This window comes from Rhineura floridana, chromosome 7 (genome assembly GCF_030035675.1).
Source record: "Rhineura floridana isolate rRhiFlo1 chromosome 7, rRhiFlo1.hap2, whole genome shotgun sequence".
NCBI classification, from domain to species: domain Eukaryota; kingdom Metazoa; phylum Chordata; class Lepidosauria; order Squamata; family Rhineuridae; genus Rhineura; species Rhineura floridana.
In genome coordinates, this window is record NC_084486.1 from 35,663,553 (window position 1) to 35,691,397 (window position 27,845).

The 27,845-nt window shown below is 40.5% G+C and overlaps 1 protein-coding gene across 7 annotated transcripts; it reads left to right on the top strand.

Moving 5' to 3' along the window:
• Window positions 1-8,035: 8,035 nt before the first annotated feature.
• Window positions 8,036-27,815, top strand: LOC133388829 (core histone macro-H2A.2). 7 transcript variants are annotated; one of them, XM_061635222.1, is made up of 9 exons: window positions 8,036-8,109; window positions 11,644-11,878; window positions 13,740-13,846; window positions 17,151-17,348; window positions 19,221-19,331; window positions 23,003-23,102; window positions 24,177-24,266; window positions 25,575-25,749; window positions 27,091-27,815. In XM_061635222.1, exons 2-9 carry the CDS (start codon window positions 11,707-11,709, stop codon window positions 27,254-27,256), a joined length of 1,119 nt encoding a protein of 372 aa, XP_061491206.1. In that variant the 5' UTR covers window positions 8,036-8,109; window positions 11,644-11,706; the 3' UTR covers window positions 27,257-27,815. The 7 variants fall into 7 exon arrangements, with proteins under 7 accessions (XP_061491206.1, XP_061491202.1, XP_061491204.1 ...); XM_061635218.1 differs by lacking the exon at window positions 8,036-8,109 and adding an exon at window positions 8,339-8,483; XM_061635220.1 differs by lacking the exon at window positions 8,036-8,109 and adding an exon at window positions 8,339-8,479.
• Window positions 27,816-27,845: the final 30 nt, after the last annotated feature.

A 27,845-nucleotide genomic window follows, 5' to 3' on the forward strand; every position in this document is an offset into this window, starting at 1 on the left:
CCACATATACTCTAATAAACCCGCACTTACCATATTTACAGTATTATATATACAGGGACATCACAATTCCCCCCCAATAATAAAAGCATAGTATTATTTCCTGTACCCAGGAATAATACGTGTTATTCTAAAGTTCATGTCACTCCGGGGTTGAGTGTCCATATAGTCACACTTCCTGCAGTCTCTGGAACATGTCTAGAAAGTCCGTCCGCCAGCACGTTGTCCTTTCCTTTGATAAACACAAAATCCACTTGATACTCTTGCAGCGCCCATGACCATCTCTGAAGCATGGTGTTGTTGTTCTTCATGGTGTCCAGCCACATCAGCGCACGATGATCCGTGATCATGGTGAATCTTCTTCCCCACGCAGCTTGCGCAGGCCCCACACAACTGCCAAACACTCCTTCTGCACTGATGAGTAGTTTCTTTCCCTCGCTGTCAGCTTACGGCTCAAGTAGGCAATTGGATGCTTCATGCCCTCCCTTTCCTGCATCAGCACAACCCCGAGAGCTAGGTCACGATGAAAGGCTGCTCATAGTCCGGAGCTATTAACACTGGACTCTGGCACAGTGCTTGCTTTAACTGGTGAAAAGCTTCTTGACACCTTTCACTCCACACCACTCTCTCAGAATGTTTACTTTGCATTAGTTCATGCAGTGAGGTTGCTATTTCTCCAAACCCCTTGATGAACCTTCTATAAAACCCTACCATACCCAGGAATGCTCTCACTTGCTTTCTGGTCACATTTAGCACTCTTTCATTCAGACGATAGGGGGTAGATCTTATTGGAGGATGATTGCCAGTGTCTATAGTGTGGTTTTAAACTGTCATCTATTTCCAACTCATCCCTGAACTGCTGTGTCTCTGCAGTAGATAACACAGTCATAACTGGCAACAAAGTCTCATTCTCTCCAGGCACACTAGGGGTTGCTATGGCGACCTCAGGCTCAGTTACAAGCTCCACCCTGTTCTGTTCAGCGTCAGACAAAATGGCTTCAGCAGCTTTGCCAAGCTGTTGCCTTGTCACCACATAAATCTGTCCCTGTGATCCCATTACATCTCTGCCAAAAATTACGGGTTCATGCTGTTGGGCATTGATACCCACTTTATAAGACTCCTCTTTTCCTCTCCAGTTCAATTTTATTAAAGCCATGGGAATGCTCTCTGGCTCACCTCTCACACCTTGTATAACTACTTTTTCCTGAGGTAAAATTTCCTCAGCTTTCACCAAATCTGGCCTCAACAATGTCTGAGCAGCAGCAGTGTCCTGTAAAGCCCAATATTTCACCGCTTGCACACACGCTTCTTCTCTTAAGCTTGAGTCAAAATCCTGTACATTTGACCATCTTATTTGACAGAACTGTATTTTCTTAGTTTCCCCTTCTCTCAGCTCACTTTTCACTGTTCTTACTTGAACAGGATTACTGATGGGGTTTGTAGCTTCACATTGAAAACAGATGTCCTGGCCATTTCTGAAAAGTTTTCTAAAATAATCAGGCCCCAATCTAAATCTTTTGAACACTGCTTCCTTAAATTCATCATATGTCACTGACCTGTCTGAGGGGAAATATTGATACACCTCAGCCAATTTCCCTTTAATTAAGTTTGATAAATACTGCATATATTTATCTTCAGGTAACCCCCACATCTGAGCTGCCTTTTCAAATGTTGTGAGGTAAATTTGTGGATCCCGTCCAGGCTCATACACAGCGAAATCTTTTGGAGTGACTTTTATTTTTGCTTCTTCCCTCTCTTTTCTTGTCTCCCTTTCTAATTTTAACCTTTCAGCCTCTAAGACTCGCTGCCTTTCCTTTTCCTCAGCCTCCATTTTAAATCTTTCAGTCTCCATTCTCAGTTTCACCATCTAAATCTCTCTATCCTTATCTTTTCCCTCACGTTCCCGTCTTAACTTCTCTCTTAAATACTCCACATAGGCAGGATTACTTGAACACCCTTCAGGGGTCTCTTCTCTTACAGGCTCTTGGGTTTGGACCGATGTATAAGTGATTAGTGCTACCCACAATTCATCTACCCCTTTACCCTCATGAGGTAAATGAAAAGCTATACATTTCTCCACCAGCTATTCTCTCTTCATTTTCAAGAACTCAGCCATGTTTCTCAGAGCTTATAAACTTTTCCACACACTCACAAGTTATCTTTATTAGTTATTCCCTTCACAGTCACACTACTTTCTAGGGACTCTCTCTTGTTTGTATCCCACCGCAACTGTCACCACCTGTCATATCCCACTGCTACTGCCACCACCTTTCAGGCCCAACCAACCGTCTCAATTGTCATCTTCTCATTTAGACCCTCAGACACTCAAACTCTCAGCAAACCATCATACAACATTCTCCAACATTCCAACCCATGTACTCCCCCCTCACTCAGTCTACTTACCACATATACCCTAATAAACCTGCACTTACCATATTTACAGTATTATATATACAGGGACATCACACCAGTCCCCTTATTCATCTTAGCTTTGTATAATACCAATTAGGAGATGGTGACCAATATTAATTCATGATTTATTTACTAAACTTTTGGAACGCCTTTATGCCAAAGCACTCAAAGTGATTTATGTTATATAGTAAGCAAATGCAGGTCCCTGTTATTTTATATAGTGACATAGAGGTCATCCATACCTAACCTCAAAATCCACATTTTTCATATTCAGTTGGTGGCCTTGAGGTCCATACACGTCCCATTTATGCTTGATTTTCAAAAAACCAAATTTTCAGACATCAAGTGGACATGTTATTTTTTAGTCTATTTCACTTTTGCGTTTTGTCACATCTCTAAATCTACCCCTTTAAGGTGATTGGTCCTTAACGGTCCTTTGATTTTCACACATTTTTCTGTTCTGGCACACCCTTGGAAGAGCCCGAAAATGTATATCTGATTTTTTTTAAATTGATGCACATGTGTGGGTTTATTTTTTTGTAGAAAAGAAGATCCAGCACAGAATTAAAGATAGAGGGTCAGACAGATGAGGGAGAGTCTGTGAAAATGATTTTAGGAGGATTGAGAGCCTGCTCAGAAATTGGAGGAGCGGATATTTTCCATCCTACTGCAACAATGGGCTGCAGAAAATGGTTACCTGCAAAGGCAGATGTTTGCAGACCAGAAGTTAATTGATCCTTTCTTAAAAGGCATCAAAACATAAACAAGAAATAGATATACAAAATGGCAAAGTTAACAGTATCCCCCCAAGAACAAGCAAAATAAACACCACTCCTAAGCCTTGAAAATTCACAAGCTATCTTATATCAAAATGTACGTTTGTATGAAAAAAATGCACTTGTAAATAATTTATTTTTTGATTGAATGCAAAACACTCAAGCAAAAACAACAAAAAGGTTTTTTTACTTAAAAATCCTTCTGTAGGCTGTACATAGACCACAGTACATAATACTTAAAAGTTATTAATACAATATAAACCTTTGTAGTGAATGAAAGAGGTGCATTCCGTGTTTTCAAGGAATAGTCAATTTTTCAATTGTTGGCACAATATATAGCAAAGTATCTTTTAAAAAGGAAAGTGATACTGTGTTTGACTAAATAATTGCTTTTATGTCTGATAGCAAAATACAGTTTAAAAAAAATGGGAAAACAATGAGCAATGTGATACAACTACAGAGCAAGAAGGAAGTGCCGAGGTTCAATACTGGAAGCACGAATGAGCTCTAAGGAAGAAGGTGGAGGCATGGACAGAGGGCGAGACCTACCCTGTGATCTGCCCATAATGCAAAAATAAATAAATAAATAAACGGGGAAAGATCTTCTTACTATAGATATAACAGTGGTTAGTATCAGGATAACAGTAATAAACAGTTAATACCAGGATTCAGGAAACATGGATTTAAGTACGAGAAAGTCGAAAATGGTAGGGAATGTCATATGGATGCCAGCAAATTTATGGAAACACAAAGGGCTTTGATTGGAGATTAAATCGGATTATGTAATCGGATTACATCAGAGGTATGGATAGGCCGTAATTACCAGGAGGAATGGTCACGATTCATGAGAGGAGGAACCAAATGGCAGCAAACTACTGGCCTCACTGTCTCACATGTCTTTCTGCTGTACATGTATAACAGATGTCTCCTTTATGTCTATTAATACTAGTTGTTATCTAAAAATCCACTGGGAAAATATTTCCATCCTGCATGCCTACAGGACAGGGTCTGAAAGGAAAAGTTTCCTGCATTAAATTTGAGAGGTGGGGAAGAAGTGTTTAAATTGTGGAACTGATTATAAAAGATTGTTGAGAGGTTTTTGATTGGCTTTATAGGGTCTTGAGAGTGTTAGACTGAAGCTTTGAAACTAGCAGTCTCTATTCAACCTTTATATTCATAAACCAATACACCATATTTCCAATACTCTCTCCTGTACTCACAAGGAAAGCAAAGCCTCAAGCTTTTGACTCAGGGTGCCAATTGTAGGGCAGAGCGCACCCCGAGACAGCTCTTCCTCCTAACCATGTCAGCTCTTGCAAGATCGCCTGCAACCCTGGGCTATCATGCAAGAGTGCCTGAAGGGTGGAGTCAGGCCTGGGCCTTTAAAAGGCCCCAGCCTGCTGAGTACTGTCCTCTTTCTTTGTGCACTGGCTTTCCTACCCTCCCTGGGTTCTAGGGCGTCATTGACCTGTTTTATAACTGGGTCACTGGTTGATGGGGCTGGATAGGAATTTTTCCTCTCAATGAATCTGCCCCCACTGTTGAGCAGGTTTTTTCACCTGTCCCTCAGTTGTTCGCTGTGCAAATGTTAGGTGTTCCATTTACCTCTGTCACAACTTAAGGCAGAAATAGCTTTGGGCAGGATCAAACGTAAGGGGAACCCCATAAGGGATCCAGTAGGCCACAACCCTACCTCATGAGGGGCGTTGCCTCATCCAGCTCACAACCCCACCCACTGGTTGGTCAGCGGGACCACAGGTGCCTTGGATTCTCGCTTCATATGGGTCTAATGCTGGCCAACTCCCAAGGATATTTCCCAACTACTTGTTGGTCGACTCAGCATTCCCACAACAAGGGCTGCTGGAATGGAGCGGATCCTTGCCCTACTGCCATGCCAAACCTGCTTTACTTACTCTAATTAATAAAGTTGTGGCCCTATTTTCACCCATAAACTGTTATTCCCATTGCTAAACGGTGTGTGTGTTTGACATGCTCCTACCACACAAGTGATCCTGTAAATCTGTCCTAGATCTTTTTACCACTTGGAGAAGTGAAAAGCATAGAACACTCTATAGATTCAAACAACTGCACATACATTTTTTTAAAAGTATTTCTTTCAATTTATAGAATTGCAAAATTAACACTTAACATGCTGCTCTTAACTGGTGAATTAATTACAAATTTCATACAGTTTGAGTTACAAATGTTGGGCATGCAAGCCTATATAGAAGCTTCCTGCATTTCCTGTTCTCTTTGTTGAGACCCTGCAACACTTTTTTTACTCTAACACAGTAGAATAACTTTCTACCCTCAAGGCCCACTTGAGACTGCTGAAAATTGCTGAGACCCACCAGTCACAAAACAGAGGTGCAGGGGCAGTCACTCAGAAAATGGTGGCAGATGGAGACAGAGTGTGGCATAATCGGCTGGCAATTACTGCCATCATTTTCTACTCATGTCTCATCTATCATTGGAAATTTCTAAATTCTTGTTGCAGTATTTTCCTTGTGGCAAGGAGTTTCATAGGTCAGCTTTCCTTAATTACAGACAGTTTGCTTTGGAGTTACTGTGACTCAGTCTCCCCATTTTAGGCAGAATTTACTGACCAAGAACTCGAAGTGGGAAAGGCTTTTAAATATATAATTTCCAATTCCCACCACCACATACCTCTCAAAGGTATTTTAACCTATCTCCTGCAATTTATTCTCTTATTCTTTCACCCTCAACCTATACCTTATTCTTCACCCCAAAACTGCCAGTTTCTTTCATCCTTCCTTCCTGGTCCTTTTAGAACTTTCCACTCTTATCCCCTTCTATTCTATTCACACTTCATTTATTATTAATAATAATAAATATTAACATTTTATCTCACTTTTAATTTCCTTCAACAGCTGTTCTTGTTCTTCCCTCCCCCTCCCCAGGAGGCACCTTCCTTCCTCTCCTCATCCCTTCTCTACCTTTGCTCAGCTTGCAAGGAATTGCTGGTGCTGGCAATGGTCCAACTAAAAGGCTATGGCACTGCTAGAGGGCAGGGCAGGCAAGTAAGGTGACACTGGGAAGGCTGTGGCACTGAAGCATACCTGAAAGTGGCTCAAGGCCCACTAGTGGGTCCCAGCCTGCTTATTTGCATGCCACACATATCCAATACGGTGACAAAAAAGTAAGTATGAACTATTTTGAACGTATTTATTAGCAATTGGAGTGCCTCAAAAGTAGGGATGGGGATGAAATTCAATTCAGTTGCATTTCAAACTGAATACATCAAATTCACACTTTCTGAAACAATTTGAGAACTGAAACACAGCAACTGCAGAAATTCACCCTTATTCGAATTTTGTGATACAGTTCACCAACCAAACATTTACAAAAGTGCATATATCAGGGGAAAGTGCACATAAAAATGAATATGTGAGTGAAAAGAACATGCAAAAATGCATTATATTATGAGAAATTGCTTGCAAAAATATGTACATTACTCAAAATTACCCACAAAAATGTATTTATTAGGAGAAATTCACACTAAAATGCTGGACAATTTTCATGAAGATTTTTTTTAAAATCCAAATCGCTGCAGAAATGTGAAGAACTGAATTTAAGATTGGGAAAATGAGAGGAGAGAATATTTACAGATCTTTCCATCCCTACTTAAAACAGCCTTTGGCTGGACCATTGCTTAGACCAGAGGTTAAGAAAACTTTTGTTTTCACTTTACTTTCTTGTTGGCGTAAGAACTAAAAATGGCTCGTGATAGGGGAAAGCTGACTAGCTAATCTTAGCCAATTAAAAACTCTTTTTTATCAGTAGCCAAATCTCAACATGCAGGATATCAAAGGCAGTAAGATTTATGAGTTTGCTATGGCCACATTCACACTGTACATTTATTCCACTATTATTCCACTTTAAATAATCATGGTTTCCCCCAAAGAATCCTGAGAAGTGTAGTTTGTGAAAGGTGCTGAGAGTTGTCAGGTAACCCCTATTCTCCTCACAGACCCTCAATTCCCAGAGTTCCCTGGGAACAGGAATTGTTAAAACACTTGGGGAATTGATGCTCTCTGAGGGGAATAGGCATCTCCTAACAACTCTCAGTACTGTTCAACAAACTTCTCAGGATTCTTTGGGGACTGTTTAAAGTGGAATAGTAGTGGAATAAATGTATGATGTGAATGTGGCCTAAGACACATGGTATCAACTGATGTTATTTCAGTTGTATTAATTATGCATGTATTACTGTTATCCTCCAGATATATTGATACGAAGCTGTTATAAACATCAGTTGAAGCATTTTATGAGGATCTTCCTGGAATCTTCCTAAAACAAAGTGGGACTTCTGATTCATAATGGCAAACTGCACATTTCACCAGAGGCAAGGTATACCTTGGCCCATCCTCTTCTTTGAACACAGTAAACTCTCATTCATTACAGGAACTAATCTGCCTGAAATGTTTCAGAACTGATGACTGCACCTTATCATGCAGTTAAATAATCACAGAACCCCAAACCAGTTACCCTCTAACACTGATGCCTTGTTGCATTCAATAGTGGGACTGAAAAATGGGAAAATAAAGCATGGTAGCTTCGAATACATAGGACTAGTAGTTTTTGTGTGGCATCAGTGATGAAGAGGGACTTCTAGCGAAACAAGTAATTGATGCTTCCTAGAATCTAATGTATACAGTACTCTGAAATATCTAATAGTGATCTCAAGCATAATGTGAAAGAGTAATGTTGCAACATAGTGGCAGTGGGTCCAAAAAGCGCGAATACACAGTATTTTCCACAAGAGCCCCACCCCTTTTTGTTATTTGGACAGGTATTCATTGGCAGAGCTTTCTTTTAGGTTCAAGTCATTGCCGTGAAACAAGAATTAAAGAATTCCCGAAGCATTCGAGAGCAGAGCACGCTAGGAATCTAAAACAAGGAGGTAGGCACAGTATCCGTGGATATTTTGAGAGTGTTATGATGGTTGCAAACTGCCCCGCAGCAGAGTCAAGCCTCCTATTTTACTCTTAGCATCACTGCTTCATTTTCGGCGACCTGGCCTCCTTCACGGATCTACCCAGATAGGCACAAGGAGAGCATGTCTATGCCAGGGCTGGCGGCAGGGGCGCTCGGAGGACCGCGCCGCTGTGACTCCTCCTAGAGGTGGTATGTGGAGAAGGACCCCCCCCTCCGCTCCTTACCACCGGCCTCCGGAGCTGCCGCCATTGAAACCATACAATACAAGCGACGAAAGGGAAGGAGGGAGCGCGACACAGGCACTGCGGCACTGAATCGGAAGCGGCAGCAGACGGGCAGGTGACCGGGAGGGTGGAGGCGTCTCGACTAAATCACCCCCAGCGGACAACCGACTCGTGCGCGTGGGGGACGGGGTGGAGGCCTTTCGCCGTCACCCTCCTCACTCAAAGCGACGGAGGCGGACCGCAGTATGGGGAGCGGCCCCCTAAAGCAATCTCAGCCGCCACCCCGTTCCCCTGCATGTAAACGATGTGGGGAGAGGCGCGCTATCATCCATAGCAACGGGAGCTGGGTTCGGATACCGGGGGGAGGGAGTGAAAAGGGAAGAGAGAAAAAGACGGCAGAGCGAGTCGCTAAAAAGGCGGGAGGCCACTACGGTGGTAATGGGATGCGGCGGCGCCTTAGCATGCGAGACGAGAAACTCTCAACCCGCTGAGGTTGGGGCGCTTTTATTTTCTTTTTGTCTTCCTCTGTGGTCCCCAGAGGTCAAGAAGATGCCGCTGTGGGGCTACTGCCCTCCGCGTCTTTTCTTTTTCTTTCTGTTTCTCTCGGGGGCGTGATCCCTCCCTCCCCACCGTGCGGCTCTCCCAAGGGGGAGTGAGGTGAGGAGAGGTCACTTCCCCAGCGCTTCCCTTTCCGGGGCGCTCTTTCAGTTAGCGCCGGTTAACGGTACAGTCTACACCTCAACCACTCCCCTCTCCGTCATTTTGGGCTAGAAGCGCAGCGTAGATGGAATGTGCCAAGGGAGCCGGGAGGGAAAGACCTCTACCCCTGTGGCAGCGGCTGAGAGAAAGGAGAATGGGAATTGCGCGGGAAATAGGACGGTGTTGATATCCCAGAATTCCACGCGCGACACTTGCTCACAACACCAGCGCGTTCTTCCCTTCGTGCCTTTCCAACCGCTGCCCCCACCCCACCCCCTTTTCTGAAGCTGCACGCGCGCTTCTTTCAACCGTCCGACCTATGAGCGCGTGCCTTCTAATAAACGGTAGGTGGGGCGGAACCTTTTTCAAGGCTACGGATATTCTCCTGCTTCATGCTCACGCGCCCGTTACACAAAATAAGTTTTAATGCTTGGCGGTTTGAATTTGAAAAATGAAAGATTCCTGCTTGAATTAAAGTCCAGCCCCTTTAAAGGGTTAGGCTTTCTCATATGACGAGTAGAAATATTATTCCTCCCTCTTTGAGAGAGAATGTTATGGAAAGAGTCACAGAGCATGCGCTGTGCTTGCTGGGCAATTATGCAAGAAGCTGTGTGTGTCTTAAAAGATCATTGATCGAGTGGTTGTACACTTTTTTAAAAAAAAAAGTTTCTGTTATCGTCCCACCCAACACCTTAATCAAATGCTATATGTTCATTGTTTGTTAGGTTAAGACATTAGCCACCTTGGAGACGGGCCTTGTTGACAGTTGACAAATGTTTTAAATAAAAAATATATAAATTCTTCCTGCATCCTGTGGATTCAGTGAAAATAAGGAAGTAACGAAATAATCTGAGCAATCTGCTTTTTTTTGTCTGCGTGACTCCTGCTACATAGGCCTAATTCTCACTAAAGTGGTAAACTGATGTTTTCCAACACATAGAAGACTTACCTAGAACCCTTCTTCCCCACGTCTAGTCTGGGGTATTTTTTATATCGGAAACATTCAGTCTTGTGAACCTCCACCTGTAATTAGAAGTGGAACAGCCAGTTATAATGCTTGATTGCATTTCTGTACTTTTAATCTCTGTTCTTAGTAGTTGTACTGATAATTTTATGTTTTAGTAATATTTGTGTTTTTAAAATTTGCTGTACACCACTTAAGAGATATATTAAGCAGTATAGAAATCATAAATAAATACCAAAGTGCCCTTTATGTGTTGAGAAAACAAGTGAAGGGGAGGAGCAGGATTGTGGCCTCAACTGCAGTTGAAGCATGCCTGCTGGCCCCATATCCAGCCTTTATGGTTGAAGGTTTGGAGGGGGAGCCTTCACATGTACAACTGTACACTGGCAGATTGGTGTATGTGAGTAGGAGCCATGGGCTCCCTGTTCAAATCTTCCACTAACTTTATGGAGGCCAGGGGCAAAGAGCCAAATTGGGGATGGAGGCAGTGGGCACAGGTCCACTCTTCCCCCCCCTTCCCTGAATGCATGGAGGGTATTTCTGAACAGGACTCACATCACATAGTCAATGTCTTCATTTCCCTCCCTCTTTTGTCTTCCGTGTGCCTCTTCCATTTAGTAAAGTGCCACACACATAGTAGGCACTATAGACATTATTATTTTTTAAACAACTAATTTTGGATATATTGGATATTTTGTGTGTCATTCAGATGCATCCCCGTAGCTAGATCACAACCCTGAGATTCACTTATCTCCATGCTGGGAAAACTTTTATCTGTGTACAGTAGGGCCCCAGTTTACAGCACTTCGCTAATACAGCGGTCTCAATTGGACTAAAGCCCCACTCATATGCCGCTTGTTCCGATTTTACGGTGGTTTTCGGGCATTGCACGGCATTCTATTCAATGGGTTCTGCTTTACAGCAGTTTTCACTTTACAGCGGGGTTCCAGAACGTAACCTGCCATATGAGTGGGGCCCTACTGTATTAGGTTGCCAGGATTAAAGGCCAAGGGCTCAGGTGAATTTAAGAAAAATGGAAATCCTTAAAAAAAAATCTTTTCTGGCTTACATGGATTCAAAATATAGGGTGATCTGATGGATAGATCTTCTGTAGTTGTAATAGTTGTGTACCAGAGACATTTTAGCAGGTATAAATATACTTACCCCTTCATGACAAAGTTGTATCTTTCAGAAATTTTCACTTTACCCAGTTTTTAAAGTTATAGAAGCCCTGATTTATTTTGTATCTGAATAGCCTAGGAAAATAGGAGATTCTGTTAAGCCTTCTGATAACCTCCCTCTTGTGTGTGTGTGTGGGGGTGATGCTGCTTTTGCTACATAAGCATTGGCGCTCATACCTGAACATCAAAGAGAATGATTTCCCAGAAAATTGGCTACTGAAACTTCGTGTATTGTGGGTATTGACAATTGCACCATAAGATTCTTCACATTGTGAACCAGTTAGTACAATATTGAAAATACTGTTTCTATATCATTTACATTACTCTAGGTCCTTTATGTTTTGCGGTGACATATCTCAGTCCCCAAGTTCTTTTGAAATCAAAGTGCTATTATATTTCATACCCAAAATCCTCGTTTTTACCCTTTGTAGGTATTATATTAGGGCAAGCAAATAAAGATCATCTGCCAGAAGTCTGAAAAACACAGAAACAACATGTCAGCACGAGGTGGAAAGAAAAAAATGTCTAAAATGTCTCGCTCCAGCAGAGCAGGCGTTATTTTTCCAGTGGGGAGAATGATGCGATACTTGAAGAAGGGAACATACAAGTACCGGATAGGAGTGGGAGCTCCTGTCTACATGGCAGCTGTCATAGAATACCTAGCAGGTAAATACATGCTTTAATTCAAATAATGAAGTGGCAAGGCCAGGTGCTTGCACAGCACTTGTGGAAACTAGGCTGTGTAATGGTAAAGAATTCACTAAAATCATTTTCTTGTTGGATGTTGTTGAATTCAAGTTTTAACAAAGGAGTGGGAATAGTAGAGATCCAATTATGTATGCTTTGTCCCAAGATGGAATGTTTTTCTCAAGTGTGCACTAGGACACCACCAAGTGGGTTGTCATCATCCCATTGCTTGAAGGCAGGAAAAAGTCATATCACCGAAATCCTCAAATAAGAGTATAATCCTAATCCCTCAATTATATTGATGGCTATGGGTGTCAGAATGACACCCTGGTACACTGCTAGCACAGAGAAGTACTGCCAGTGGAGAGGGTTCCACTATGCAAGGGGCCCCAGGTAAGCAGAAAGCTACTGCCAACAGTTCTGGTGAAAACAGGCAGAAAGTCCCTAAATGGGGCATTTTGGCGGGCCAGTCAACAGTAGCAGAGCTGATATAGTGGAAAAGAAAGGGGGGGAAACCACCACCACAAGCCAGCAGGGTTCGGGATGTTGTGGCAAATTTGCTGCTCTTCTCTTCACCCATTCAGGATTGTTCTGTAGATTATTAAAAGCAAAGGTAATTGGAACACACACATCTGGACTTTTTAATCTCAAAGAAGGGCACAGACATTTTGGGGCCAGGAAATGAAACAATGTATGGATGATTCACAGATGGCCCAAGTGTGTAAATTATTTATATGGCAAGTCCTAGGAGCAAGCGTGAAGCTCTCATGCTCTCCCCATTGTGTGTATAATCTTTTATAAAACAAAAGCATACAGTAAGTGCCTATGAAACGGCCACACTTGCACAATCAGCCCATTTTTTAAAATAGTGGATGGATCATGTGATGGAACATACTCATATGCGTAATTAATGTTCTGGCGTCTATGAAAAACCCAATGCTCACTCCCACAGTCTTTGGGCTCATTGAATCTACATTATACGTTATACTCAAGACATTGAAAAGCATTTTGCACTTGCATCAATTTGCCCTGTTAGTAGTCTAATAATAATAATAATTTATTCAGTTTATTTGTTGCATAGTGCAAAATGTTTCAAAGTGAGTTACATACACAATTTTTAAAAACCCATCAAGGTTAACAATAAAACAATACGCCCCACCCCAAAACACACGTGTGGGTACACACACACAGGAACAGTAATAAGCTTGATTATCTTAAACTCACCAAAGCCTGGGAGGAGAGGTACATTTTAAGTTGATGCGGAAAGGATGTTGACATTAATTAAATGCTGATACTACATTTCAGAAATAAAAGTGCCTGAAGCTACTTCATCAAAAGAAAAAATAAAATGATTTTATTTTTGGTCAAACCTGCAGTTTTTCAGCACATCTACAAAAAGTTCAAATGAACAACGTCATTAATTTCCAGAATTAATTTCAAATTCTTACCAAATTTCTCTTACCTAATTTTTAAATATAGCTTTGCATCAATATCTTAATCCCATTTTGGAGGTTTTTTTTTTAATCCTGTGTATGTCAGTGATTAAACGATTGATTGATTTGATTGACTGATCGCAGCTGGCATTTCTAAAAAACATTCCAGCTGTATATAGGGCTGGAATCTTAGTATTTTATTTTGGTGGCTAGGAACTCGAAATATTTCCCAGTCTTTCCATTTTCCCAAATGTTTAGCATCTCTCTGCTCCCCTGTTCAAAAGCAGTCCTGTGGCAAAAGAATTTGGTGTCATTCAAATTCTGTAGGGTCATTCATGGTAATATGCCATTTAAAAAGGTACATCTTAGGTTTCTTGTTACTGAGGTGTATCCTAATGTATTTATAGCAGAAATACTGGAATTGGCTGGTAATGCTGCAAGAGACAACAAAAAGGGAAGAATTGCCCCAAGACACATCCTTCTGGCAGTTGCTAATGATGAGGAACTGAATCAGGTATGCTTTCAAAGATAATTTCATTGGATAACTGGTTGTTAGGGTTAGTACTAGAATGATTTAGTTCAATGCCACTAGAAACAAAATATTGAAAAGCCAAGATCCCATGGTTTCTTTTACATTTTTTCTGAACTTGCCATACAAAGTGTTAACATGGCTTGCAATTACTCTTCCTGAGTGGCACCGTGCTATTTTGAATATTTTTTTGGGTTTCAAGGGGAGGGAGAGAAAATGAAAAAATAAACATGTAGGTGTTTGGAGTCAGTTTTGAAGTGTTTTTGTCAAGTTGCCCTACAATTCACATGGGACAGCTCTACAGTCATGTACTTCTAATCTGAATAGTAGTTTTTCATTTACCAGTATTTAATAGCGAGACATGCTGCATCAGCTCATAAAAGTTTAGTTGGGAACACTAACAACTGTACTTACATTGCCACAAAATGCAATCACTTGGGCTGTAATCCTATACCTACTTACCTGGGAGTGAGCCCCATTGAAATCATTACCTGTTGAGCAGGTGTGGTATAGTGATGTGCTGTTGCTTTTCAACTGTCTTGTTTAAACCACGACTGCTATACTATGATTACATTGCACACTGCTCTGAAACACAAACTGGATGAAGAGTAGTATGCAAATGTTTTAATTAGTTAATTTAGGAGTTTGTCGTGTGTGGGGGGAATTCGCTAAATAAGCTGATTTTCAGAAGTTTGTTTGGTCTTGGGGATTTGCTTCTTTGGGAAAGAGCCATCGCTCAGTCATAGAACATCTGCTTTGCGTGCAGATAGTCCCAGGTTCAATCCCTGGCATCTCCAGGAAAGGCTGGGAGAGACTTCCTGCCTGAAACCCTGGAGAGCCACTGTCAGTCAGTGGAGACAATACTGAGCTAGGTGGACCAATAGCCTGATTCAGTATAAAGCAGCTTCCTATGTTCTTCAAATGTCAGCAACAGCTGAAGATCAAGGCATGCGTCATAAAAGAAGAGCCTATTGAATTGGTACATCTTGCTTTATATCTTTGACATCCATAAGCTATAGTAGCACCAAAATTATAAAATACACAATAGGGCAATACCTTTATAAGGATCAACCAAAATGTAACATAATAGTGAATAAACTTCTCCATAATTATTCATTGCCTGGATGTCAAATCAAAGCAGGGGTGGAGGGGCAGCAGGAGAGGCTGGCTTCATTTACCTATACGTAATACAATCTGAGGCATAAAAAAAGAGGAAATAAAATGTATTTTGCTGAATTTCCCTTCTAAAAGCAATCCGTGTTAAATGGAACTTGGATGTTTTTACCGCTGGCTTGCCCTTCCTGGTCACAGAAGTTTAAGAGGTTGGGAAAGAAGGAGTGATGAGTGGAAAGGTCAGGAGTAGGGTTGCCAAGTTCCTGGCCTGAGACTGATTCTGTATCTTTAGGAGAAGAGAAAGTCAGCCAAGTGCAGGTGTTCTTGCAACACTGTAATGGGAAAAACCACAAGGTGGAATTCTCCCTTCCCCCTGCACAACTTTTAAAGATACAGAAGGCCTGGCAACCAAGAGGTCTTCTGTATCTTTAAAAGTTGTGCAGGGGGAAGGGAGAATCCCACCTTGTGGTTTTTCCCATTACAGTGTTGCAAGAACACCTGCACTTGGCTGACTTTCTCTTCTCCTAAAGATACAGGATCAGTCTCAGGCCATGAACCTGGCAACCCTAGTCAGGAGGTGTTTGGCTTAGAAAAATGCATTGTATTTCCAAAATTCTTTCCTAATTATTGATAAAACATTAAAGGGAACACTAGAAAATGAAAAGTGACTTTGTCAAAATGTGGTAGATTGTTAAAAGGGAGGGGAAAGTGAGAGAAAATTTCGGAATTAGCTGGAGAAGGGGACAATACTAGGCATGGGTGGGTGGGAAGGACTGTGGGCTCAATGTTTATATTAAAAATCCTTCCTAAGCATGTGCTTAGAGGCAAGCTACTCCTGAATGTTATATTTGTGGCAAGGCAAAAGTCTGCAGTAGTTCAATGGTGAAGGAAAAGTACTCTGTGCAGGCTCAGAGGTACTTTTTCCTCATATTCCAGAACTCACCCCTGGTATCGAAAACAGACTCCTGGGCTGCTCTGGTGAGGTCTTGGTATAAATTGCATCAGAGGGAAATGGGTAAATAGGCAAACTTATAAGGAAAAAGGAGTGTGTGTGTGTATGTGTGCGTGCGCGTGTGTGTGTGTATGTGTGCGTGCGCACGTGTGTGTGCGCATGCATGAGAGAGAGAATAACAACTTGTTTTTGGAAAGACTTCCTAGATTGGGGAGGGAAAATAAATGGGATGGAATGGTATGCTCTCTAGTTGAAGTTTGCAGCAATGCAGGTGGAGTCAATGCTGAACTACTAAAGGAAGAGGTGCTAACAGTTTAATTCTGTGGGACATATGTCATTACTCAGTAAATGCTACTTCTTAAGTCTGTGTGTGGGAGGTTGCAATTGCTTAGTGGTGAGGGGAAACCATTCTGCATGTGCTGAAGTTTAGTGAAGTTATAGACAGAATTCTTATACAGAAATAAAAGAATACTAATCTTGGGCTAGTCACATATTGCTGTGCCTCTGTGATCCTTGACCGTAAAAGTAGATCAGCATCTAGTGGTTTAAATACAATATAGTAGTGTTGTGGTGGTTAAATTTATTACCACCCTTCACCAGTAGGTCCAAGGGCAGATCACAACAATATGAAATACTTTATTAAAAAGTTTAAAACAAATTAACAAGTGGTGGTGTTTTTTATTTGCTGTGTAGTGTGTGGCTTGCCTCGCTACATTTGTCAACTTGCACACACACTCTTAATTCCCAGTTTCTGCTTTTGGCAGATTGAGTTTGGAATGTGCTGGCCCCAGCATTATGTAGTCAAGCATGCTGCTGGGCTACCACACTCCACCCCACCACCCAAGCATGCACAAAAGTGTGTCTCCGTTTTCATCCATGAAATGTTGGAGAGTATGCATTGAAATTATAATGTCATAGGCAAATACATTGGTACAAAATCATATAGGGCCTCAGTATGTTGATCTGCAAAGTGTAACTTTCCTTCTGTATTAAATGTGAGAAGTATTAATGTCAATATAATTTTCTTTGTATTTATTTTTAATTTACTTAATCACATTCTTATTCCTCCAAGCGTGAAAGCAGAGTTGCATTAATGGGATTGTTCAATTTTGTGCAGTGTATTGTTTGTAAAGGCAACAAACACATCTATCAAGGTGAATGAGTACTCTCAAGATAACTTGTATTCAGATATGTTCTGTCTCTGTACACTGCCTCTTTCTGCAGTTGCTAAAAGGAGTGACCATTGCAAGTGGAGGTGTTCTGCCCAGAATTCACCCAGAACTTCTTGCCAAAAAACGAGGCACCAAAAGCAAATCTGATACTATCCTTTCACCTTCTCCAGAGAAGAGAGGGAGGAAATCTTTGGGGACCAAAAAGTCTGGAAAGAAAACAAAGGCTGCAAAAACCCGGGCACCCAAAAAGGTAAGCAGAACTTGGGCCAAGTAGCTCTTGTTTATTTGGAAAATGGGCTATTCATCCTAGGACTGATCTCAGTGTCTCCTTATAATTTTTTTCTTTGTGTCAGGGTTATTTCACATGTTAACTGGTATTCATTTCTTTACTGATGCTTCCCAGATAATGTTGTCCATTATTAATAGCCTCAGATAAACTGTGTAAGAGCAAACCAGAACTTTTTGCAAGATATCTCGTCTGTAAGTTAATTTAAAGGAGTAACTTGAGCTTTCCAAGAATTTAACTGCCAGATAAGGTTGGAATATATAAGAGAGCAGAAAAGCCCTTCCATCTAATCTTGTCCTTAACACTTAGTTAGATAAAGAGGGAATATACTTCTCCATTTCTTAGAAAATCATTTGGAAATTAGTTTTATTAGATTGTATCCAAAGGTTCCCTTCTTCCAAATTAGAGTCCTTCCATTTGAGAAAGAGAGCCTTTCAATGACTTTGACAGAACTTATTTCCAAATAGTTATGCATAGGACCACTGTCTTGGTATTTTTGTTTTTTAACATAGGTTTAAAGATCTTTTTTTTCTCTCCACCTCCAGTATATGCCAAGAGAAAGGAAACTTATGAGTCATTCCATGATGAAAATTGTTAGATGAGTCACATGTAGATGTGTCCACTCAGTTCCCTTTTTCTAACATCTGTATCAGAGGTGCAAATGGACATTGGTAAAGGGCTGATATTTCATTTTAGCACACAAGACAGAAAAAGACCACATACCCTTGTTTCCATCGTATGGAAATGGTCAAATACTGAAATGTATTAATAATAGAGATGGTCCTGAAAGCTAGGCAGATACGTGTCTCAGACTTTATGTACACATTCCCACATCACAAAATCTTTAGACATCTTAATGTTTTTAAAGTAGAATGTTTTTAAAGCAGAGTAGTAAGCGGCGGTAACGCAGTCGAAGCTCTGCTCATGGCCGGAGTTCGATTCCAACGAAAGGAGGAAGTCGAATCTCCGGTAAAAGGGGTCGAGGTCCACTCAGCCTTCCATCCATCCGTGGTTGGTAAAATGAGTACCCGGCATATGCTGGGGGATAAAGAAAGGCCGGGGAAGGAACTGGCAATCCCATCCCATATATATGGTCTGCCTTGTAAACGTTGCAAGACGTCACCCTAAGAGTCTGAAGCGACTCGCACTATAAGTGCGGGGACACCTTTACCTTTTTAGCAAAATTCAGCATGGAAATACCACCATTTTCTTCATGGGAGCAATCTGACCCACGCACGCAAAAATGTGCACAAACCAGTCCTCATGTAAGCACAGCACTCCAAGTGTGGGAAGGTGATTAACGGGGGAGAAGGATTAGTGGAAGGCAGAGGAAAGCATACAGCAAGGGACACTAGATTGTTTCTGAGTTCATTAAGTAACATTACTAGTAGCCTACTCTTTTTTTTTTTGGTACAATAGACTGCTGCTTTATTTTTCAAATCCCAGTGACTCTTTGAGGTAGCACCAAAGCTATAGTTAATTGAGTTGAAACAAATAGATGAATATTTTATGATGATCTGACCAGAGTAGCATAGATGTAAGTAAGCCATACTCAGCAAGGTAAAAAAATATTTTTGTTTAATACTACTATTGATATTCACAGTGTCCATTTGAAAGCCAAGTCACACAAGGTGGCCAGATGCTTACACAATGGCTTTTCTGCTTTGTTTTTACATATAAAGGCCTTTTTGTGAAATAGTCCCTCATGTGGAAAACTAAAAAGTTACATCCGAAGAAACACCAGCTGTGAAGATTTGGCAGGGATGGGGTCTGACAGTTCATTTTTTCACCTACTATTAGTTTTTTGTTCTGAATGTTCCTGTTATTTTCCAATAGAACAAACAGAAGGAGAATGAAAAAGAAGGAGCATCAAATTCAGCAGCTGATGATGGACCTGGAGATGGGTTCACCATACTCTCTTCCAAGAGTCTTGTTCCAGGACAGAAGGTACCAAGTCAGAGAACAGAAAGGGGTACAATAAAATGATGTCCACACTTTCCAGCAAAAGATGCTTAACTCGGCTCTTTCTTTGTATGTGATTTAATCAGGGTTTAATCAAAATACAGGAAGTATTTTTATAACAAGCAGCAGTTATTTCTTTTGAGACATAATTTCATCATGAAATGGCCTGTCTGCAGAGCTTCACTCTAGAAGCTACATGTTTAACCCCATGAATTTTTGATCTGCTTAAAACAAGTTATGCTCCTGATCCCTTACTTATATTACATTCAAATGTGATGCAAGAGTAAGAGGTCTAATTTCTTCCATCTTCCCCTCCCCATTCCCACAGCCATTGATTACAACTGTTAAAGGCACCTAAATGTTGCAGCACCCAATTTTAGCTACTTATTCAGTAAGTACTGTAGAATGCCTTTGCCTGTTTGCTTTTGTGTGCGTGTGTGTGTTTAAGTACTCTGTGAGAAAGCATTTCATGAAATAGGTATGGGTTCTTTATAAGGCGTAAATTCCAAGGGTCTGGGACTACATTAGCACAGACTGCAATAATCTTGACATCTATGAACACTTTGCTATTACTTCATCATAGAAAGATGTAGAGCTAGTAAAACTAAAATCCAAGAATGTTAGATATAAAAAGGTAAAGGTGTCCCTGCACTTGTAGTGCGAGTCGTTTTCGACTCTTAGGGTGACGTCTTGCGAGGTTTTACTAGGCAGAGTGTATATATGGGGTGCAAATTAAAAACAATCTATTACAGAGAAAGTTATGTGCCCTTAGTCCTATTTATTTCAGTTGCACCTTAGTGTAGCCAAAGATATATATGTATACATTAAATACAGAAATCAACTACCCTAATTCAGTTAGGGGGAGAAATACAACATTTATGAAAATTATGAAGCCGTGGGGAAAAACGTTGTTTGTGGTGCTTGTTCCCCTCCCCCCCAAAAGAAAAGAAATGGGGGGGGGATAAAAAAATATATGCAGAACCATTTTAGCACCCTTTACAGATTGGAAGTTACTTTGGGAACATAAAAATGTATTATTTATAACTTGGTTTGCCATAAAATGGTCTTCTTTGGCATATTAAAGGTACAGTTTTTTTAGACAATAATGACAAATTAAGTTACTTTTTAAAAAAAATATTACAAATGGAGCTACAAGCTGCTGAACTGTAAGGAACCTAGCATGTCTTTGGTTTTGCCAGTTTGAGGAGCTGGCAAAAAAAACAAAAATAGAAGTCTACAGTGTTACAGGAAAACAAAAAATATGTTCTACTGCAACATTGTTTTACAATGGTATAGTAAAACAAAGAAAACCACTCATTTCCATAAAAGAGCTCAGAAAAGTGAGGGAAACAAGACAGTGAATACTACATGAAATTTAATCAATCTCATTTTTTGAGCTATCCCTATCAGTTTCTGATTCATATACGTCATCATATTTATCGTAAGATTCTAAAAACTGAAGATTAAGACATGCTTCCCCACCCTTTCACATGTCAGTTTATTTCTTGATTTGGTAGACAAGGGTCTTTCACATGCTGCAGAAGATTGAGGAATCTGAAGTAGGCAAGAAGTAAGAGGAGTCACAGGCTGTGAAGTGGAATGGCCTTTGCACCATGTTACGTTTGGCAGAATCCCTGACTGTATTCCTGGACCAAATTCCTGAAGATGTTCTGTATACTGCAACATTTGAAAACACGAAGTATACTTTTAATGAAGTATACTTACGTTGCTCTATACTTTCTCCCACTCGGTCCTTTGAGGCCTAGTCAAGGGGACAGAAACAGATCCTCCAACTTTGCCAACAAGAGGAAGCTCACAAGCAAAGAAGGCACTGGATCCTTCTTCCTTCACTTGTGACAATGGCAGTGCTCCCAAAAGGCAGAAATGCATCTTTGTTTTGTAATTGACAGTTGTACTCAATGTACAGTTCAGGACTCGCTTGTCCTCAGAATACAGGAATTGTAATGATCTGATACTGTACATAGTCTTATATAAAAAGTCTTCCTGTTGCACAGTTTTTAGAAATCATTTTGACAGAGTAAATATATGAACACCTTGTCTCAAACATTTTATTCATTATTCTAAAAGAAAATGTTTTATAATCTGGTTTTTTTCCATTTTTTCGGGGTGTGGTGGGAGGAACAGTCTTTACCCAATTTGTGTGTGTGTGTTTTTCCTGGACCACACCTCTATTTAGGGGCAAAAGTGTGTGTGTTTCCATAGCTGAGTGAGGAATTCTGTGCATGATTCCTCCCTCAGTCCAGATGCACACGCTTAAGCCCAGTCAGAACATTGCCAATAGTTCTAATCTTCTGATTGACAGGGGATAGACTGAGTAGTTGGATTGGGGCCAGATTAATGTATTATTCATTATTAAGCCAGGCATTTCAAAGATAGCCAATTCCTCATAAGGAGCTAATTCTGCTATTACTTTATTCACTTTGTAGAATGAATGAGACAGGATTTCTGAGAGGAAAAGAGAGCATGTGGTCATCATGTATTTCAAGGCTCTGTTTGAAGTTTGAAAAGTGAGCTCCTGGTAGTCCTGGTTTGAATGTGAGAGAGTTGCAATTTGATAGCAACTTGGCAGAAATAAAAAAGGAAGTAAGATCTGCTTGCTTTCTGTTTTAGTTGGTATTCAGATGATTCCACCGTGTTAGTGAGTAAGATCAAAGTGCATTGCAGCAAACATTTTTAACTTATGTGTACTTACGGGATCTGAACTGGCTATGACTACACAGGGAAGAGATTTTGGTTGCATTTTTGACAGCTCACTGAAAGCATCAACTTCGTTTGTAACCAAACAGTATGCTCCATGCTGGGAATATTAGGAAAGGAATTGAAAGTAAAACTTGTCAGTATCATAATGCCGTTATATGAATCAATGGTGTGATTGTCTTTGGAATCCTATGTATGGTTCTGGTTGCCTCATCTCAAAAAAGTGTAACACTGGGAAAAGTACAGAAAAGAGGTCCTGTGATGACTTGAGAGTTGGACCCCCCTTCCCTGAAAGCAAAAGTGTGTTTGGTGCTTTTCAGTTTAGGAAAGAAGACAGGACAGTGGAATGATTAGAGATTTATAAAATTACGGCTAATATAGAGGGAGAGCATCCCCCCCCATCATGATACTTTATTTATTTGAGATATTTTTATCCTGCTCTTAAGGTTGTAGTCTCACAGAGCAGCTAACAAATTTAGGAGTCTAGGAATCACATAATGAAATTAAACAGTAGTAAGTTCAGAACAGAAAAAAGAGAGGTGTCATTTCACACAGAACAACTAATTTAACAGAATTTCCTGCCTCAACATGTGGTAATAGACATTAGCTTAGCTGGCTTTAAAATGGGTTAACCATAATAAAAGTATAAATAATTTTTGAAGGGTTAGACAACTTCATGGAGAATGGATCTATGAAAGGATTTAGCCAGGATAGCTCAGTGGAATCTCCATTTCAGAGATAGTTTGTCTCTGGATATCACATGCCAGGAATATAGAGTGGGAGAGAGACTTTGACATAATGCCCCAATTGCAGGCTTCCTGAAGATACCTGAAATGTTTGAAGCAAGATTCTGGACTATATAGTTCTTAGTATAATCCAGCCAGCTGTTTCCTTATATTCTTATGAACTGTTTCTCCTGCTACATTGGCATCTTGCAGCTGTCTCTGACACAAAGTGACATCGGCCATATTGGTTCTATGAAAGTAGAAGGCATTGTGCACCCGACTACTGGTGAAATAGACCTCAAGGAGGAAGTAGGTAAGTCTTAAGACTTTTTTTTAAAGTCAGTGGGGATATTTGAACATCTGAATTATAACTGTTTTCCAGAAGGACTGTTGAAATCTAATCTTAAAATCTGAAATCAAAACAGAGATTTGTATTGAACTGCAACTTCCATCAGCACTAGTGAGCATGACTATGCTGGCTAGGACTGATGGGAGGAGTGGTCTAAACCATCTGGGGTTCACTAGGTTTGTGAAGGTTGAGTTACATGTAACAAAAACCCTTATTTGGACAGCAGTTTCCATCTTTACTGGTTGCAGTTGTTTCCTTTTAATTGCAATATAATTCCTTTGTCCTAATATTTCAGATGCCCATATAATATATATTTTAAGACCTAGGGGCTCCACCCCTGCTCGCTTTGCTCACCAACCCTGCACCTGGGTGGGTTGCCAAAGCTCCCTTGTGCTTCCCCCCCCCCCATGGGTCGCTGAAGCTCATCCCTATACAGGTCGCCAAAGATCCCCCTTCCCCCTCACCCCATGGGGGGAATGAAACCTGCCAGCCTGCTCCCAGACCCAGCCATTACCTGGCTGCCTATTTGGGCTGCCAATAGTGTGGCAGCTGCGTAGTTAACTGGCTTGCCTTGCCTCTGCCATCACACTGTGACAGCATGAGGACTTACATTTTTATATAGAGAGAGAATTAAAACTATACATTGGTGCAGTGCTAGTAATGCCTTTTATTACACTGGCCTAAAGTAGACCACACTTGATATATGCTTAGGCTTGTATCAGTGTTTTAAGGCTGTTGGTTTGTCTGTTAACTGTTTGACTGTCTGTTGACTGCTTGTTTGTTTGTTGCCTCATAAAATAAATCTGGATATTGTACAAATACAAAAAAAATAAAAGCCATGCTGCAATAAAATCATACTAAACTTGAGACAAACAGCACAATATTTATCCATATTTTAAATGGAAACTTGAGGCACTGGGAGGAAAAAAAATCCTTTTATTCTTTCATTGGCAAACAGATCATTGACCAAAGAGCAATAGGCTCAAAACTAGTCTACCGCTGTTTTAATAGCAACATAACTTGCTTTTTTTCCTCCAGGCAAGGCACTGGAAAAGGCTGGAGGTAAAGAGTTCTTAGAAACTGTAAAAGAACTCCGTAAATCACAAGGACCTCTGGAAGTCACAGAAGGTACCTCTTTGTTTATTGTAGTATTTTTATTACACTCAAAATTTTCTCCTATCAGATATTCAGCACTTTCTCCTGCCATTCTTTACCCTTCAATTAATGTTCTGTACTGGGATTTTGAATCTTAAAAACACCTGAAGGGAATACTAGTTATGAGACTGTCTCTTTGCTGTGGCTATCCCTCACTGCTAAAAAGCACAAAACAACCCCTGCATTGTTTTGAGTACTGGTAAAAATCAAAACTTGATTTTTCTGACATCAGACTTCAGCAGCAGTGCACTGCTATACATGTCTACTCAGAAGTAAACCGCATTAAGTTCAATTATGTTTATTTCCAGGTGAATAGATATAGGATTGCAGCCTTAACAAGTTTCCACTGATACTTGTTTCATAGAAGTTAGAAACACTGAAGTATTTGATCTCATTTACAGAGTTTGTATTTCAGTTTTGAAATTAATTGTACTGCTAGTGTGGGAAATGTAGACATCAAGTTTCCTGAAACAATTGGTTTTAAATCATATTTTTCAAATCTCATAAAAGAAATTGTTTTACTATAATTGACCACATATTGAGATTACAGCTTTCACAAGAAGAAATGAGTTCAAACATATAGAAATGCCTGGTCCTTGATAGCTTTTAACAAACACTCTTCAAGATTAAACTGTACAAAGTGGTGCTTTCATTAAATTATTTGTCCATAGGAAAAGAAGGGAATCACTGTATAAATAAGCATACACTTCATTTAAAGACACACTGCTCTAATTTCATGCAAATATAAAAGATAGTAAGTTATTTTCAAAAATTGCAGGAGTTCTTTGAACATTGTGGTATTCCATCCCATAGGTAACTGTATTGCAACAGAAGAAAACTGTATTAGGGTTACAAGTAATGTTCTTTTGGTTTGGAAAGTATGAAAAACGGACTTAGCAATTCCACTCACCACACTCACTGTGGAAAGTGTGGCGCTGTCTTCTGGAGAGAGTGACAAATAAGGCTTGAACTTCTTTGAAGGTGCAGAGATTGGTGGTTGCATAATGATTGTTGTCCCCTCCCCAGCTTCAAAGTTGGAAGAAAGGCTGTGAATTGCACCAAACAGCAACCCTTCCTTTACTGGCCTTTCTTGCAAGGGTGTGTGTGTGTGTGTGCTCAGGCACCTTTAAACAGTAGAATCCATGTAACCTTGATCCACCCTGCTAACTCTTCCTGAGGGGAAAACAGGACAGGGTGGCAACTGGCAGACCCTTGATTAAGCCAACAGAAGGTGTTTTTAAAGGCTAACTTCGTTGCCCTTTTTCTACTTTTTTGCTTCAGCTGCTCTCAGCCAGTCTACTGGTCTAGCAGCAAAGTTCGTCATTCACTGTCACATCCCACAGTGGGGTTCAGACAAATGTGAAGAGCAATTGGAGGAAACTATAAAGAACTGTTTAACAGCTGCTGAAGACAAGAAGCTGAAGTCTGTGGCTTTCCCTCCTTTCCCCAGTGGCAGGTATGTGTTTTTCTCCGTTAAGTCCTGCCACTTATTTATGTAATGAACGTTTCAACAACTTGTCAAACGTGTCACAAAACAAATATAAGATTTTGCATGAAAGTTTGCCATAATTTTTGTGGCAGAGCTCCTGTGCCTTTAATGTGACTGCATGGCATTTAGAAATTTAGCAGGTACAACTTTTTATTTATTTATTTATTTGTTTTTTCAGTCATTGCCTCTCTCCATGTTGAGTAAAGCATTGCCTTCTGAAGTTCCACTGTTTCATACGGCTACTGAAAGCATACAGCAAGAACTTTACTAGAAAAAAATTGGCTACCATAATTATTGCTGTGGATGACTTTATATTTCAATAGCTATGGCATTTTCAAGGCTGTCCAATGCTTTATGTGTTCTGGGTGAAATGTTAAGGTACTTTTCTCCACGTCTGGAGCTACTGTGCCCAATAACCATTCATCATTTACACTTAGGGTTGCCAGGTCCATGGCCTGAGACTGATCCTGTATCTTTAGGAGAAGAGAAAGTCAGCCAAATGCAGGTGTTCTTGCAACTCTGTAATGGGAAAAACCACAAGGTGGAATTCTCCCTTCCCCCTGCACAACTTTTAAAGATACAGAAGACCTCTTGGTTGCCAGGCCCGGCCTCCAAGAGGTCTTTTGTATCTTTAAAAGTTGTGCAGGGGGAAGGGAGAATTCTACCTTGTGGTTTTTCCCATTACAGAGTTGCAAGAACACCTGCACTTGGCTGACTTTCTCTTCTCCTAAAGATACAGGATCAGTCTCAGGGATTGAACCTGGCAACCCTACTTACACTGAGTGGTCTTGTATCTTCTTGAATTTCAGTATGGCCTCATTGCTGACTTGTTGTGTTTCCAGAGCACTATCAGCTTCCCTCACATTGGATTGAGACCTGTCCCTTTATTTCCATGACTGTTAAACAAGCTGTATCACAAGACTACTGTTGCTGACTCACCTTCACCTCTTACCTCATTTTGCTCATCTGGATTTTCAGTTTCTTCTCCCAATGGGCCCTTGCCTTTTTACTGGTCCTCCTCCTCTTCCTATGAACGTTCTCCATCATTTATACATGTTCTGTTATTCCTGGACAGCAGGAGCTTTTATCCTAAATTTTCTACATTGGGGGAGGGAAATCCCTTTAATCTGTGCTGTAACCAAAACATTGGGTCCAGTGAAGCGTTGTCATAATGTGGGGTTGCATAGTGCTAAGACATAGCACATGGACACTTCAGCTATAAAATAATCGCTGGGAAGTTATAAAGCATTTCACACAGAATTTTGTATTCAAGTTTTAATGTTGATCTCTTTTCCCTCCTCTACCTAGAAATTGCTTTCCAAAACAGACTGCAGCCCAGGTGACTCTGAAAGCCATTTCTTCCCATTTTGATGACTCCAGCCCTTCTTCCTTGAAGAACATTTACTTCCTGCTTTTTGACAGTGAGAGCATCGGCATCTACGTGCAAGAGATGGCAAAGCTAGATGCAAAGTAGCAACAGAAGCCAAATGAAATTTTATTTTTCAACATGAATATGAGTAGGAATGAGAATTAGAAGTGGGTTTTATTTTTAAAATATTGTGAGGATGGAGTATGTGAGTAGCTTTGAAGTTTTGTGATGGGTGGAGGGCTTTTGTTACGGGAAAAAAGAGGGGAAATTTGGGAGAGTTTGATCTGCAATTATACAATGTTTGAGGCACCCCTCTACCATTTTGTATCATCCCTAAGAAATTACGTTGTCAGCGCTCTCTACCTTTTTAATGTCTCAAGTTATTTTAGTTTAGACCTTTTAAAGATTAGTCTCATTTTAGAGCAGCAAACAATTCAACACCACAGTGGTTGGAAAAATATGAATTGCTTGCTTCCCTTTCTGTTCCCACTGTTGGTTAGAAAACCTTGTTATGTCTACATTCCATGTTGGAGAAAGTAATTTCAAAGAAAACTCACTTGGTGCTTTACTGTTTTACCCCAGAATGACCTGTAATTGCTGAGAATATTTCATCTTATTTGTTTTTATAAAAAAAAGTGGCATCATGCTTTTTTAAAACTTTAAACTCAAACTTTTTCACTCATGCTTAATTTCC

Bases quoted from the DNA above. Each gene is read 5' to 3' on its own strand.
- LOC133388829 (XM_061635222.1), top strand. From the start codon at position 11,707: ATGTCAGCACGAGGTGGAAAGAAAAAAATGTCTAAAATGTCTCGCTCC. The intron at 13,847-17,150 runs GTATGCTTTCAA...CTCTTTCTGCAG, and splicing joins ATGATGAGGAACTGAATCAG to TTGCTAAAAGGAGTGACCAT. The intron at 24,267-25,574 runs GTACCTCTTTGT...TTTTTGCTTCAG, and splicing joins ACCTCTGGAAGTCACAGAAG to CTGCTCTCAGCCAGTCTACT.